Source organism: Pseudopodoces humilis, chromosome 14 (assembly GCF_049639895.1).
Source record: "Pseudopodoces humilis isolate 2021_Gansu_Grassland_sample_001 chromosome 14, ASM4963989v1, whole genome shotgun sequence".
NCBI classification, from domain to species: Eukaryota; Metazoa; Chordata; class Aves; order Passeriformes; family Paridae; genus Pseudopodoces; species Pseudopodoces humilis.
This window is the reverse complement of record NC_142213.1, coordinates 7,962,517-7,978,687: the sequence shown is the minus strand read 5'-3', so window position 1 is coordinate 7,978,687 and position 16,171 is coordinate 7,962,517. Positions and strand designations below refer to the sequence as shown.

The following is a 16,171-nucleotide window of genomic DNA, read 5'->3' as shown; positions in this document are numbered from 1 at the left end:
GGATTGCCTCCTTGACTCAATGGAGCCAGTGTCAAAGACTTCCTACAAGTAGAACGAAGTGAACATCACTGTTCATATAGGGGTCTCCACCATGAGACTGTCTGAGGTCTCAGGGAGTATGGGGTGACATTAGAAATCAGAAAGGACCTGGGGCTCAGCTTAGCTCTTGAGATTGCAAAAGCAATGATGACAAAGCAACTTGGGGTTAGCCTGGGTTGGCAAGCTTGAACAAAAGCCTGAGAAAAGTTAACTCACACTATCAACTCGAGTTAAAACTCCCATTTCCTTGTTCCTTATAAGTACTTGAGGCTGGTCCTGCTATAGTCAGATCAAGCTTCTTCTGCAAGTGTGCAGTCAGAACGTTTTCACCAGGAGCTGACTCCTGTCAGCGAAGCCCTCCATGCAGCAGAAGTCAGTCTGCCTTGGTCTGCTTGCAGGATCACAGGCAGGGTAATTCCTATTTTCCCACTGCGCTTGCATCTCTTGCTGCCTTTGGACACAACTGCCCGCTCTGCTGTGCGCTGTGGGTTTTGTCCCAGCCATGGCTGCTTTTCCACAGTGGTTTTGTGCTTGTTGCTCTTCAGAGTGCAGGAAGTTTGACGGCCCTCACTACAAAGATATAACCCTGCATCAAAAATCCCCTCTACTCCTAGAGCACTTCAGGCAGCTTCTTTGGCTCAGTTTGTGTGTGCTTTATGATGTACATACTGGATACCTGCTGCCAGCTCAGCAAGTGGAGCATATGGGCAGGCACCACTGGGTTGGCAGTGAGTTCCTTGGGCAGTGCTACCCTGGCTGGGCGGTGGGAACCCATCAGTCCTCTTCCTGCCAGCCTGCCTTGGGCAGTACCCTCCAAACAGGATCATCACCAACACTCTAGCACCATCCACCCTGCTTTTATCTTCATTTCCTCCTTGCTTGCTTTTTCTTTCCACCTGGGATTTCAGTGTTTGTTTGTTTGGTGTTAAAGAGGCTTTCTTGTTTGCTTTTTTAAATACCTGTTGTGACAGGCAGAGCTGAGAACAAGCCAGGTTGCTCTGTGTATCCACCCAAGAGCCTGTTGGGGAAACAATGCCAAGTAGGGGCAGGAGGGGAGAGTAGAAATGAGGTTGGGTTTTTCCTGGAAGACTTTCTGTCCTCGGCTGGCTATGTGAGGTGAGGGGTGAGAAGAGCTGGTCAGTTTTAGGTTCTGAAGAACAAGACCTGTTACATCGTTCTGGGGAAGATATCTGCAAGCTAGCAATACCAGGCACTGTTGTTCTGCTGCTCTCTGCACCGTCCAGCCAGACCATCCTGACCTTAAAGAGCTGCTGGCACTGTGCTTGTCTTCCTGACATGTGCCCCTCTTGTTCCCTGCCAGTGTTTTCCCTCTGTTGAGGAAGAGTGAGCAGCAGAGCTGGCACATGGGCAGCAGCCAGGTCTCTGCATGCATCCCTCTCACGCAGTGTCTCTCACACCCTTGCACACAGAAGGAAGAACAGCAGGGCAGTTGATCCATGGTGCTCTAAAAGTGGAATATCCCACTTTATTAAAATGAAAGTATTTACTGGCTGCATCAGTTGCCCAGCTGTGGTTAGTTTGCATGAGAACCATTTCCTGCAGTTAAGGAAACTATTCAGTTTTACAGCAGATGGTGGAAGGAAAAGATAATACAATGTCCAAAATCCTCTCTTTGCTGAGTGGGCAAGTTTTTCACCTGAATCTGCCATCAAAGCACTTGGGGTGAAAGGAACAGAGCAGCCATTGCTGTGCTGCAAGTAAATATCACAAGTCCAGTGAGGAAGGGGGTGGCAGGGGCAGGAGGGGGACAGTGGGAGAGCCAGGGCTGGGTGGTCAGAATGGTGCTTTAAGGGCTTTGGGGCCTGAGATGCCATCTCTCTGCACTTGGTGACATCTACTTGCCAGCACCCTGTCCTGATAGTGGGATTGGACATGCTGCTCAGCGCTGCAGGGAGCCAGCAGAGAAGTGGTTTGTTTTGTAGTGTGTGATTGAGTTGGGTTATTCTGCTTGAAGCTGTTGGAAAGCCATTCCTCCATGCTGGAGATCTGGGAATGGATGCCTCCTGCTTATCCTATTCTGCCAGATGTCATAAATACACTCCCCTTTGTAGTAGTCTCATCATCTAACACACAAGAAAAACTATCCATCAAGTTCTGAACCTTGCTTGAAAGTGGTTTTTTATAGGTTGTAGGTGTAACCTGCCTTTTTAAATGGTAATTGGTAAAGGTGATCTCTGATAATCTGCTTCCAAGGGCTGGGGCAGAAGGCACAGAGGCTTTCCTGGCCTTGCAAGTTTTCCTACTGATGAAATTATGTCATCTCTGTGAGGCCACATTTGTTTCTGCAGAAGGAAAGATTGCTCTGCAGTGCCTCATGGAGAGTCACCAGATGTTTTGGATGGATGTTGGAATGTGATGGAGTGTCCAAGACTAAATTGTCTCTGCTCTGGGAGGTGCAAAACCTTGCAATCAGGCCAGAGAAGTTGCCCCACTCTGTTGTCTTGTTTCCTCTACCCCATAGCTGCAAGGTGTGTGGGATGCCATGGTGAAATCAGCATAATCTAAAAAAACACTCTTCTTGTTTCAAGTCTTGCAGCAGCTGCTGTGTCACAAGACCCTCACTGGCAGAACAGGTTATTTGCCACTGTTTAATTGGGGCCTAGGGGGCTGGTTTTCATTAGTGGGGGAAAAACAAGCAACTCATTTGTGATTTGCTTACATGAGTGACTATCCTCTTCTGTGTGTTTGCTCACATTATTTCCCCAAAATGTGGCATAACAAGAAGAAGGGTGAGGGAGAATTGAAATGTTAGCTAAGAAACAGTAATACTCTCTTTCATGTTCAGTGTTTTCTTACAAATTGATCCCTTCTTAAAACTATTGATAGATGACAGAATTAGGACCTTTCTGCAGAAAGTTCAACAACTTCTACAGAAGAAGAAGTTGTTATCCACAGCAAGGAGGATACAAGGGAGGTGAAGTAGCACAGGGTCTGTGGTCTGTGGAGCCATCAGAAGCAGAGCAGCAGAGGGTTTGTGATCTCCAAGGGCGGAGGTCAAGCTAAAGCTTGGGGACACTGCTGGCTCCTTGGCCAACATTTGAATGTCCTTTGGGCTCAGTTTGTTCATTGGTGTTGGACATGATCTGTCAGCTCCTGCAGTCTGACCCTACTGGTCCCTGCCTGCTTCTGGCCAGTCACCTTGATCTTCTTAGGCCAACTGGTGCTGGTTCAGCTGTTAAATAGTCTCCATAGGTTTTTCACAAAGACAGGAGGTGCTTTTTCTTCAACAGCTGCAGCATGGCTGCTGTGGGATAGGAGAGGCTGATTTGCAAAGACATCTGAGATCCACTGTGTCAAGGGAAATGTGAGGGCAAACAGGAAGAGCAGCACAGGGCTCTGCCTCTGGATAACAGGAATGTTCTGCATGGATGGAGGAAGAAAGTGGCTTGGCAGCAGTGGAGCAGACAGATATCTTGGTGAATCACAGGTTCAGCCTGAGTCACTGCTGTCACACGGTTGTGAAAGAGGCACACGTCATAGGGGGCCGTGTAAGGAGCTGTGTGCTTCCCAAGGCATCTGAAGCATTCCCCCTGCTCCCAGTGCTGGCAAATCCATCACTCCTGCTATTCCCCTTTTGGATGCTGCATTTTGAGGAATACGTGGGCCAATAGCCAAGAGTCCAAGGAGAGCAGTGAGAGTGGTCAGAGGGCTGGAAACCATGAGGAATGAGAAAAGCTTGAAAGGACCTGGGATTGTTTAGTCTAGGAACGAGCAAGCTGGAGAGGGGAGCAATATGAAAAGCTTTCAAAGACATAAAAGGCTGCTGCAAAAAGTGAGGGAGTGATCTGTTTTTAGTAGCTTCTAGGAAGAAGATACCAAGTCATAGGCTGAGCAAGGAAATTTAGTTATGGGGGAAGACTTACATAAGTGAAGGGTTTATGAAGTACTGAAACCTCAGTGCATGTGGGATAGGTGTCAGGAGACTTTTAGAGCACCTGTCTCTGGGTGGGAGAGGAACTCATCCTGCTTTGGCTGGTGGGATGCACTATGAAACCTTTGTAGCCGTGTTCCAAATTGCTTGAAGAGTATTTTCTAAAGCTTGTGATGAATTCTGCCTCTTGTAAACTGGCATGCGTTTCCCAGGTGCTGCTGACCTTCCTGTTACAAGACATCAGGGTTTACATGTGGCAGTGACACTTTATCATTGCTGTTGCATCAGTTTTCCAAGCTCCTGGTCAGGCTGCAGGCTTGCACCAAGATGGGGGGGAAGCATCATTGTTAAGGACAAGGATACAGAGCATGTTCACCTATGGTGGGACATCAGGGAGCCCATGGCTTGCTGCTTGTCCCTGTGTGTGACTATGCCAGATGATGCACAGGCACAGTCCTTGTCCTGACGATATTAGATGGTGCAGGGGAATCCCCCCACCAAGGCAGAGCTCCCCAGCTTTTTTCTTTCTTTTTCTTTTTTTTTTTTTTTTTTTTTTTCTGGTTCAGGGACAGATTTTGGCTGTGCTTTGTAATTGTGAAAATTCAGAGCGTGTCTTTGTGTCCTAAATAGGCGATTGTCCTGATCTTCATCCCTGGGATCCATTATGTCTTAGCAAATTACTTTCTCTCTTTTAAATGCCTTAGTGATTAAAGATGCCACAGCAGATACCCTTAATGAGTACAAAAAGGGTAATAATTCCTCTTGTTGGCACTGAATGCAATTAATCAGGCCCCGTTACTTGCTTTTTAAACAGATGAGGCATTTAAGGCCAAGCAAGTTTTTAATTGGACTTTAATGTTTCTCATTTACTTCATTTTGGCACAAGCGTAGGAATTCCCACCCCCAGGTTTGCTGGATTTATTCAGGGTGATAAAAGGCTCAGCATGGATGGAATGAAGACTCAGCAGCAGACTCAAACATGTCCTTCAGCCTGTGTCTGGCCCCACTGCCTGGCCCAGGCCTGGTCCTGATGCAGCAGGACAGAATTGTCTGGACAGGAGCAAAACCAGGTTATCCAGCCCAGGCCCAGTTTCCAGCATAGGGCTGACACTGGATATTAATAATATTTCTGGAGTAGTCATCAACACAAAGGTGCAACATAACCTGCCCTTTTTTGTCAGGTTCCCTTGCCTTGAAGGAACTGTTGACTTGTGGGTGTTCTTTTGATTATCTAGATGCCCTTGATGGAGGTCCATATCATAGCCCAGACTCCGTAGCTTCAAACAAGGAGTGAATTAAATGTTTTAATCAATATTCCTGAGATTCATAGCCAAGAGGACATACAGACATCTTGAGCACCATTACAGATGGATATGAGCATCCAGATGTTAATTTATGCCAGGAATTGCCATGGAAGAAAAGACATCATAAGCAGCCCTCATCTAATTTGCAGCTTCTGCTCCCTGAAACCAGCACCACTTCTTCTTCCACCTCTGACCATGAACCATCTTGCCTTTGATTCCCTTCCCTCCCATCTATCCTCCACTGTGGTTTGGGGACAGCAGCGGCCTGTCAGAGGGTCCCAGTTTGTGTTTCACTCAGAAACGTGTTCAGCAGCTCAGCTTGGCCGATTGGCCCCTGTTCCAACTCAGCTCTTCCCCACCAGCAGCCAACAGCCCAAGGTTCAGCCAAAAAGGATCAGTCTTGGCATGTGTGAACCTGACTCTGAGCCTGCTTGTCACTCTGCAGGGCAGAGATTTCTCTAACACTCAGGAAAGATCCCAGAACTTTCAGTTGAATTTTTCCAGGTGTGTGCTGTGTCCTTGCAGTCAGATCTGTCTGTATTTCAACTGACAGTGAGTGGACTTTGACCCATGGAAAGGTCAGTGGATGTAGATGATCTGTGGGTGTCCTTGGATAGGTGAGGTAGGTTTTGGGGGGTTTTTGTCCAAAAAAAAAACATTTAGGAGAAATCTAGGGACAAGGGACAGCACCTGCCATTTCTACATCCCTGCTTTTCTCACTTCAAAGGCAGGAAAATCTTAAGCCCAAGTGTGTCAGGAAAATAAAGTGTATTCAGAGAAATGTGTCATTGAATACCTTGTGTTAATGTAAACACCTTCTGCCTGCCAGGCTTGGGACAGAGGAGCTTTGCCAGCTGGATCAGCCATAGCACTTCCCTAGATTTGTTTCAGGGCACCTTTAAGGCCTCCCAGTGCAGTGTGAGGAAGCGCTGTGCACGACCACCAGGCTCTGCTTTCCAGGCAGCTGCACAACAGGGAATGCCATAGGGGATGCTTGCTCAATATTTTATTTGGTTCATCCTTATTCTTTGTCATATCTCCTTTCCTCTGACTCCCTCACATCTTGAACACGCAGCTAATATTGGGTTTGAGCAAGGCTTGTGTAGTCCTGGGTAGCCAGATGTGGGAACCAAGTCTCTCCAGTTTTATATTGTGCTGAGAACATCTTTGACCATTTTTCCCCCTTACACCATTTCCCTGCCACCTGCAGATAAGGATACCTGGAGCCATAATGCCTTGAAAAGTAAGGCAGAATTGGAGGCTGAGGAAGAATCAAGGTTTTATTGTGTGATCATGGTGTGAAGGGCTGTAGACGTCTTGATGAGATGTTCAGGGATAAAGGCAAATCAGAGAGCATTCAGCTTGTTCTGTGTCCACACAGAGTGAACAACTGCTGGCTGTTGGCCTGTGCTCCAGCCATGGGACTGAAGGAAATAAGAGGGCTAGGTACTAGGACATTTCTGCTCCTCTGGCTGGTACTGAGTAGGGACATGCAGCCTTGTCCAGTTGCTATGGAGCCTGCCAAGATGTCCTTAATCCCCAATATATCTATGTCAGGAAGCTGAAACCCCAAGTGACTCTAGCCAGCCATTCTTTCATTGAGAGTCTTCTGGATGAGGCTTACAGAGTTGTCATTTTCTTTGATTTAATTCCATATAAACTGCAGAATTATTTGCCTTTAGAGGCTTGCAAATTACAGAAGAATAAACCATGCTAATGATCTGATAAGGACAACTTTGGATACGTTCCCAAGAACAGCTACCCCTGGGCAGGAGTGTGCTCAGAGAACACTGATGGAAAGCAATTTGCCATGCTCACCTGGCTGCCTTCCTTGGGGCCCCCCTTCCCAAATTCCTTCATCTCTCAGGAACGAGAGTCATTTCCTCTCTGGCTTCTTGCAGAGGCAAAGGCCCCACAGACCTGAAGTTATCTCTGGAATGTGTGTAAACATGAGTTCAATGGGATGCTGTTTGCCCCCCATTCCTGGGGGGGTTTAAGAAGGGTTAATACAAGTTTGTTTTACGGGTTCCTATCCCTGAGAATTTTCTTCCTTAGAGGGCAGTTTGGCTGACCTGAGTCCCTGTGTGTGCATTTCCCAGCATAAAGGGGAGATTTGGGGGCCCCACTGCACGGGTAGGATTTCACTCCTCTAAGAGCAAGGGATGAAAGACCAAAGAGATCTTCCTACCAAACAGGGACGCGGGAGATGGTACGGGATCACTGCACGTGCACTGGGACTCAATGGGCAGCTAACAGGATTTAGGTGATTCTTGGACAGAAACAAATCAGGAGGAGAGGGGGTGGGTTACAAGCAGTTCTGTGCTCCCATCTTCAAAGAGCATTGAAACGTAAGCAAGGGGACAAAACCTTAGAAGTGACGTATGGGCTGGGGCAAAATGCATTTCAATGAGAGGCATAAGGAACCCTATCTGTTTGCATAAACATAATTCAGTTCATTAGTGGTGTACAAATACATCACTAATGAGACTTGCCTGAAGACCAAAGTGTTCTTTGATTAAGGAGCAGCAACCTGAACCTGAACTAGAGAAAATCAAGCATTAATACCAATGAAATAGTTAATTCCTGGATGTGTTGTCAGCGCTGGTGACGCACTGAGGCTGGATGCCTTCCAGAAAACAACACTTTAACTGAAGACAAAGAACCAGACTTAGCACAGAGGTGATCAGTGGAATGGCTTGGCCTGGTATATACAAGGGGTCAAACTAGATGATTTAATGATCTCTTTTGGCCTGAAAGCTCTCTGTTCTCTTAAGAAGATAAATGAAAAAGCCCTTTCACAAAAACCAAGCACTTGAGATATGTGTGTAATGAACTCTGCTGCTTCCAGGGGAACAGCAGAACAGGATCTGCAGGAAGCGTGACCTTGCCGCCTGCAGGCTGCCTGGAGTTGGTGGCCATCTGTTTGGTGGCAGTAGCTCACCACCATCAAGGCCACCACTCTCACGCGTGACGTTTCTCAGCTCTGTTTTTAATTGCCATCTCCCTGCATTTAACCAACATTTGCTCTTTCATCTCCATCAGGGTGAAGAGGCCAAGTGGTATGAGCAGCCTCCTGGGGAAGATCGGTGCCAAAAAGCAGAAGATGAGCACACTGGAGAAATCTAAACTGGACTGGGAGAACTTCAAGGAGGAGGAGGGGATTGTGGAGGAGCTGGCAATCCATAACCGAGGGAAAGACGGGTAAGAGGGACTTTACCTAATAGTAGTCCAGAATTTCCCATCACTTCCTTTACATGTGGGAAGCCCGTTGCTGGCTACAGAGGTCAAAAACCCATGGGATTTCTTAAGGATTTATTCTAGGGCTACATAAAGCCAGTAGCTGCTGTATGCATCACAGGGAGACAGGTAAGTCTGCAAACACCTATCACTCTCTGCTAGCAGAGTTCTCTAAGTCCAGCCAGTGTCTGGCTTAATCATCTCTTCTGCTTGTGACACAGAGCATGAACTGGTCTAATGCAGCCCCCCCACAAGGAAACACAGCTGCCTTTGTCCTGTTTTCTTTTTTCAGTTTGGGAGGGTTTTGTTCTGTTTTTCAAATGACATGTTTCAGCTGCATCAGTCCTCCTTTCTCCCATGTAAAGATCTGTGTAAACCCATAACAGCTGGCAAGGTGCGTTAAGGATTATGGCAGTGCTGGGCGTTGGTTGTGTGCATCAAGCAATGTTCACTCCAATGAAGTTAATAGAAGTATCATAAAAGTAAATGTCGATGCTGTAAATAAAACAGAAGGTTAATAACATGCACTGCGGGAAGTGATAATGAGATCAGAAGCAGCATTTCCACTACAAGTGCTTTGCTAAGCTCTGGGAAAACATAACCAGTTTAGTGGACAGCTCATAAAATGTATATTTTATTATAAGCTGTTCTTTTACTCTGCAGGAAAAACTCAAAGCTTCTGCATTCCAGCAGATTGGTTTTTCTGTTTTAAACATATTTTATAACTGTCAAACTATCAAATAGATATTTTCAGTTTGGTCTTGCACTCTTCCACAACACACCTTCTCCATCAAATCTCCCCTGGTCTGTTTCTGGTCACATGCCCTTGAGAAAGTAGAACAATTCAGTAGGAATGCTGGAGAGGGGCAGCTGTTCCTCTGAGATCCCTGAAGTTCAAGGAGGTGAATGATTTACACAACATACAGGTGTGGCAGAGCAGTGTTTTGTGTCATCTCTTGTGTGCCCAAATCCAGTATGTCGACTGTTCTTGGCCAGTGCTGTTTCCTTTCCTACCCCATCCAAGCAGGACAGCTTGCTCTCCATGCCTGGCAAACCTTTCCAAAGACACTCATGTCACAGTCCTTGAAGACTAAAGAAGGGATCAGCGCTTGGAAAAGATGAGCAAAGCAGAGCAGCAATTTTAAGAGCATCTTTAATCTTGGACAGCTTTGGGTTTTGCTGCCAGTTTTGTCACATCCTAGGCTAGAAAATCTGCTGAGCTCTCTGCAAGCAGTTTTTGTCATTAAACGAATGAGGAACATAATGCCAGGATAACTTTAGACACTCCTTGCAAATATGTTTATACTAGTCAAGCATGTAGCATGAGGGGAATCAACCGAGCAGCTGGTCACTAGGAATTACTTCCACCTTCAAGGTAAAGGGAGAAGGGAGGAGCACCGATGAAGGCACAACCCACTGCATTTCTGCTTACAGGCCACCTTGGTGTGAAGGGTGCAGTACCCTCACAGAGCAGCCATCCTGCCTGGGGGGCAGGTCACACAGACACAGCTGCTGCCGGCCTCAGGTCATTTCACAGGAGCCTGTTGTCCCTTCTGCAGCTGCCTCTTCTCCTTTAATAATGTCAACTGTGCTCACCCTTCAGTGGGCAATCATTTACACATCTCTATAAAAATTGTAATGAGCTGTTGTTAACCCTTCAACCCAGGCAGGCGAGAGCGGGGCACTGCCTTTAATCTCTGGTGCTGTTAGAAACCTCTGCTCCCCACGTGTCCTGCTGTGTGATTGTAAACGTCTGCCTGACAAGGAAAACTACAGCCCACTCCTGGAAATATTTGCTCAATGCCACGCGTTTTGTGCACTTACAGAGATGGTCTGTGCATGTCTCGAGGAAGGCATGAGGCTTTTTGCTCAGAAGGGAGGACAGGCTGAATTTCTTCATTGTGCTAACTCTGTAGAAGTTGCTGCAGCTCAGAGCTCTTCGTACCTCCCTGACCCTTCTCCAGCAGTCACATGCTCAGCCAGAACACGGCAACCAGTGGAGCAGTGGGGCTGTGGCATCTTTCTGCTGCCAGTGCCAGTTATAAGCCAGCCACAGCCTGGGCCTAGAGTTCCTGAGACAGAGGGGACTTGTACTGCCCCATGGCTCTGTCCTCCCTTGCCTCTGATTTTCCACCCCTTGTACCCCCAGCCCCCATCCAGTGATTTGCATTTCTTTAGTTGTAGAATCTGGGCTTTTATAGCCTGGCTGCATCAGGTCCTGAGGGCCTGTCCTGGATTTGACAGGAGGGGGCTGGAGTAAGGAGCAGAGGCAGCTATCCCCTTTGCTGTTCATCTCTCTGATGTGCTTTATAAATGGAAATGCGTAGTGGCCTCTTAATTGGGCCACCTTTGTAGGGCAGCCCCATGGGGGAGCAGCCGGCCCCGTGCACTCCTGCACCGGGTGACTGATGGTGACTGACAGGGGACAGGCGGCACTGGAAACCCTCCCCAGAGCAGCTTGCAGCTGCCCTTGTTAGCAGAGACAGCCTTGCTCCCAATGGATTTACTTTGCTCTGCTGTGGATCACAGCTGCCCTGTTTCCAGGCAGGTTGATAATTTACAGGAAGGTATTGATTCAGGTAGCAAAGGTTGTTTAGACAAGCGCAGGACGGGTGTTTGTGCCTCACTCATGCACTTTGCACCGTTTGGTGGTGCTTTGGTGTCGGCTGCACGGAGCTGGCTGAGCACAGAGAGAGCTGCAGCTCCAGCACAGGCTTCAGAGCATGGAAGGGCTTGTGCTGCAGCTTCCCTGCTGATGTCCATCTGCAGCCCCAGCCCCTGTGTGCCTGCAGCACAAGCCAGCCAGGCCCCACGAGCCCCAGTGTATGCCCAAGTAGTGCCTGGGGGGTCTGGCTCTGGTACCTACAGCTCTTTGCTGTGACCAGCCAAGGGCAACGCCATTCCTCCTCCGTGCAGCACTGCTGGCTGCAGCTGTGAGACCGCATTCCTGGTTCATGATCCATATGGATCCCACAGGAGCCAGGCCCTGCCCACCGGAGAGGCACGACAGTCAGGGAGGAAAAGGAGGAGAAAGAGACTGACCCGTTGCTGGAGTTGATAGATGGGTGTCACAGAGGGGCCAGAAGAGCTTCAGATTCAGGAGGTTGGGCTGTTGCTGCCCAGGCCATTGGGTTGTTCCCAGATGAACATCAATAATTCCTGTCCTTGTCTTCCCAGCTGGGGTTGTGGTTGGTGTTGAGCAGTGGAGGGGGAGAAAACCACACGCCCAATATGACACTGAGAACATACAGCATGACCCTCAGCTTCCTTCCTGTGGCCTCTCTGAGCCCAGCCCCAGGAGCCGGTCACCTCCCTGCTTACAGGGATGAAGGGAAGCGACACTCCCCTGCCTGCCTTTCCTGAATCAGTGTGGGGAGGGGGCCTCAGCCCTCCTCCAATGGTGACGGGCACAGGCCACAAAAATACCTCCTCTCAGCCAGCTCTTCGCCTGCATTGCGCTGTGCTGGTCCCTGCCCCTCACAGCCAGCAGAGATGAGCTGACCCAGTTGTGTCATGACGAGATGGGCTGGAGCTACAATGGGAATGAGGTGACAGCAGGGACGCAAGGGGCTGTTCACCCGCTTGGGGGAATCACTTGCTGAAATGAATCTGGATTAATTCATTTCCAATGATGACTGGATGGGCAGGAGTGTCAGGGCTGTCCCTTGCAGCAAGGGCAAAACCTCCCTGCTGGGAACACATTCAGTACAGGTTCGATAGTTGTAGCATAAAGAATTGCAGAATCATGGAATGGTTCAGGTTGGAAGGGACCTTTAAGGGCCAGCTAATCCAACCCCCAGCAGTGAGCAGGGAGTCTTTATCTAGATCAGATTTCTTAGAGCCCCATCCAGCCTGACCTTGCAGGGACCTCATCACCAAATGTTCATCTGTAGCAGAGAGACCACTGGTAGGAGAGGCCTTGAACCTTCCCATGTGGGTCTTGGGCGCTTTCATGCACACTGCCAGCCCCCCAGCAGGCTGGAAATCCCGCAGAGCCTGAGTTGTTTATCGTCCCTTAGGCTTTGGTCTTGCTTTCAAGCAGTGGGCTGCTCTGGTGAGCAGGAAAAGCAGTGACTGACAGAACAGCCAAATTCAGTGGTTCCCCACACAAGTTTAATGACCTTGTCATGGCAGTCCAGTGTTTGCCACCCTGGAACAAATGCAAAACAATTGTGATGATTCAATTACAGCTCCTGTTTTGAATTGCAATTTCGCTCCCTCTGTAGGTTAATTAGTAGCACAGCCCCAGGCTATCTGTGGCAAGGGTTTCCAGCAAAGTACATTAAAATTCAGCTGCATGCCATTAATGAGCAGCAAGGTGCTTCTCCAGGCGCAGGCGTGCCTTCTTCCTCACAGCACACACGTGCCGTGCTGAGGGGCAGCACTAAATACTCAGTGGTGGTTAGAAGGTGGTCTGTGGCTGGGAGATCCCTGGCCTGCATCCCTGAGCTGTTGCAGGCTTCCTGGCTGATGCTTTTTGCATCCCTGATGCTCCCTGTGCCTGTTCCTGGCTTGTATTGTGGGCCTGTCAGCTTGTATTGATGGTTGTGGTTGGGTTTGAGATGATTTGCTGGGTGGTGCAAAGACCTGCTCTGGTCTCGTTAAAGGTGTCTTAGCTGTAGGAGAAGATCTGGAACCAAGTGTTTCTCAGCTGTAGGAAATCTGGAAACAGACAGTTCAGTTCTCTAGCCTGTGCAACCACCAGACCTCTGGGAGTCCCCCAGATGACAGCCAGCAGGCCACAGAGCAGTTTTGGTGTCCATAGATGTTCAGTGGAATGATCAGGAAAGAGAGGGAGGGAGACAGATGGTGCTTTCCCTCCCCGCTCATCCCTTTGGGTGGGATTTTCCCCAGGCTGGGGGCCACACAGGCTGCCACGGGCATTGCTCACAGCCTCTGCCTCTGCCTCCCTGCAGGTACATCGAGAGGAAAGCATTCCTGGAGCGCGTGGATCACAGGCAGTTCGAAATCGAACGCGACATCAGACTGAGCAGGATGAAGCCCTGATCTGCTGGGGGTAGCCGTGGGGGATCTTGCTCCCTTCTGTGCCCTAGGGCTGGCTGGGGGCTGCCAGCCACCGACAACCACCAAGCACAGAAACTGTTCTCTACCCAAGACTCAGCCTGTATGTCTCAACGTACAGGGTTTTCCTTTTACTGTAATAGTTTGGGGAGGGTATTTGTCAATGGACAGGAGGGTTAAATGGCCCAGCAGCTGATAGAAGACACTGGTGTATTTCTGGCAACAACTTTTCAAGGAGAAGAGGTGGTGGCACCTATCCTTTACCAATCCCAGGTGCAGCAGGAGGAGCCGCCAAGGCTGGGAGAGTACTGGCATGTTTGGTGGTCAGAGTGGAGCTGCGGGAAGGTTTCATGGCTGCTGTGCATACGCAGGCTGTGGGCTGGAGCCCTTCTGCCTGCTCTGCCAGCCCCGCAGCACTCCCTGTCCCTCCGCCCTCTGCTCCTGTCCAGACAAAGCCAAACTGTCTGTACTTGTTTGTGGGGTCTGATGCTGGGGGGGGGTTAAGCAAGCTGGTGAAGAAATCCTTCGTTGTTCACGCTGTCAAGAAGATGGGAGCAGCTGCAGCAGGCAGGAAGGGCCAGGATCTGAGTGTTCATGTGAATAAAGTATTCCATCCCAACACTCTTGCATGCTGGCAGTGTGGTTTGTGCGGCAAGCAGAGGACAAAGAAATTAAGGATCACATACAGTAAGGAGTGTCTGACGGGAGTCATAAAAACCTCTCTCAGAGGTGCCCAGTGTGTGCCCTGATAGCAGCCTGGGGGGCAGAGCAAGTGCTTGAATCACTTTCCCTCCTCATTACTGGGGCTGGTGGTGCAATGAAACCCAGAACTGGGGGAGGCAGGGTCAGTGTAGTCCTGTAGCAGTGCTGCAGGAGAAAGGACACCCATCCAAAGCATGGCTACATGGGTACATTCAGCAAGTGCAGCTGCTGGGGAGGCCAGGCCAAGGCGTCTGGGTGTGGAACGAGCAGCTGGAGCTGGAGACCAGCAATGCAGCATCATCCCAGCCACCCCTGCTGGCCTGGCTCTGGTGGAGTTGGGCAGCTCCTGATGTTTGTCCTGCACACATCCTTGGGAGTAGAGGAACTCACCAGCGTTTCCCCACAGGATGCTCTGGGCCCGCTTGGTGGGGCAGCCCGTGCTGGTGCTGTGCTGGGGGAAAGCAGCTCAAGCTCCATCCTTCCTGCCCACAGGGTGAGCGATGCCCATGGCCCCTTGCCTGCAGCTCTGAGCACAGTCTGAGCTCATGTGCCTGCTGCTGAGTCAGCCCCTGCTCTGTGGCCTGCAGGATAGACCAGAACAAAACACCATGTGCTCAGGGGAGCTGCAGCCTTTGGCGCCCTGTTCTGTAGAGGATCAGCTGCAATGGACCTGCTTAAACAAGCCTGAAATTGGACAGAAACAAAACAACGGAGTGATGACATGTTTTCATCTTCAAACACTTCCAAGCCAGTTGCTGCTCTGGCTTAGGTTGCAAAAACAACCAGAGTCCTTGTGCAAGGCACTGTTGTGGGGATATCTCAGATTGGGGCTCCTGAGTGGCAGTGAATGGCCCTGGCAGGACCTCAGTGGGGGCTGTGGAGCAAGGATGCTGCTGCTGCAGTAGTTGGGCTGCTCTCCTGCTCGAAATGGTAGTGCTGGACCATCTCCAGCGCCTTCTCTCCTTGTGTGCTGTCCTGCCCTCCTTACAGGGCCCCTCCCAACAGGGACCCTAAGGCAGCCTAGGCTTGTTTTGCTGCAGATCCCCAAAGATGGTGAGATGCTGAGGCAGCCACAAGCAGGGCTGGGAGGGCTGGGCCTGCTGTGAGGGCTGAGCAGTCAGGCAGGGAAACAATTTGCCTATTGCTCTGCTGTTGCTGAGTGGAGAAGAAGGAATATTTGGGAACATCTCTGCCCTTTGTCCCACGTGACTCTGACACTGGACAGCAGCAGGGAAGGGTCATGTTACCCCTGCACAGGCTGGGACCCCTTCTGGGGGCTGCTGACCAAAACCTTTGCTGCAGTGTGAGTATCCCTGCTGCATTCTAGGGCCCTTTCTGCTCCAGCAGTAGGTAAGAAATGGAAAGTAAGGTACCAAGTAGGTAAGAAATGGAAAATAATTCTGTGCATTGTATCATGAGGAAAAGCAGAATGAGATGCAACAAGTACCCTTGGAGATCCCAAAGGCCAGAGGCACCAAACCCAGCCTTGTTTTTAAATGCATTAAAGAGCTCCAGGCTGTGTCCATGGTGAGTCCTGCAGCTGCATCTATCTTTGAGTGGCTTGGGGGCAGCTTTAGATTCACATGTGTGCTAACAGTGTGTTAGAGGGATGTGGCCAGTAACCTCCCCTGGTATGCTGGTGAACTGGGAAAATTGATAACCTCCAATGTACAGAGCCTGCCTGCCAGCCCCAGCTATGCTCTTCAGAAACCCTCCAGAGTTTTTTCTTCTCTTCAGCTGAGCAAATGTGGAAAATCTTGAAATCTTGGAAGCTACCTGACCTGCTGGAAAAGTGCAGTGTAATGGCAATGGCCGAGAGCCTCGACTCCCCTCTCTGCTGGGCTCCCCAGCTCGTGGCAGCATGGTGTGCCCAGCTCATCTTGAGGATGCTGGGCTGTGGTGCCAGCTCCTGGCCCAGCAAGCTGAGACATGCTTGGCAGGATGGCCGGGAGGCAGCCTCCAGCCTGGGCTGATT

General features: G+C 49.7%; 1 protein-coding gene across 1 annotated transcript in view; it reads left to right on the top strand.

Annotated features, from left to right (window-relative positions):
- Positions 1–13,740, top strand: part of CFDP1 (chromatin remodeling protein CFDP1) — a 61,816-nt gene extending 48,076 nt beyond the window's left edge. Inside the window, exons 6-7 of the mRNA XM_005526314.3 lie at positions 8,278–8,436; positions 13,389–13,740. Coding sequence (XP_005526371.1) covers positions 8,278–8,436; positions 13,389–13,479 — 250 coding nt within the window. The 3' untranslated portion in view covers positions 13,480–13,740. The remainder of the gene's footprint in view (positions 1–8,277; positions 8,437–13,388) is intronic.
- Positions 13,741–16,171: the final 2,431 nt, after the last annotated feature.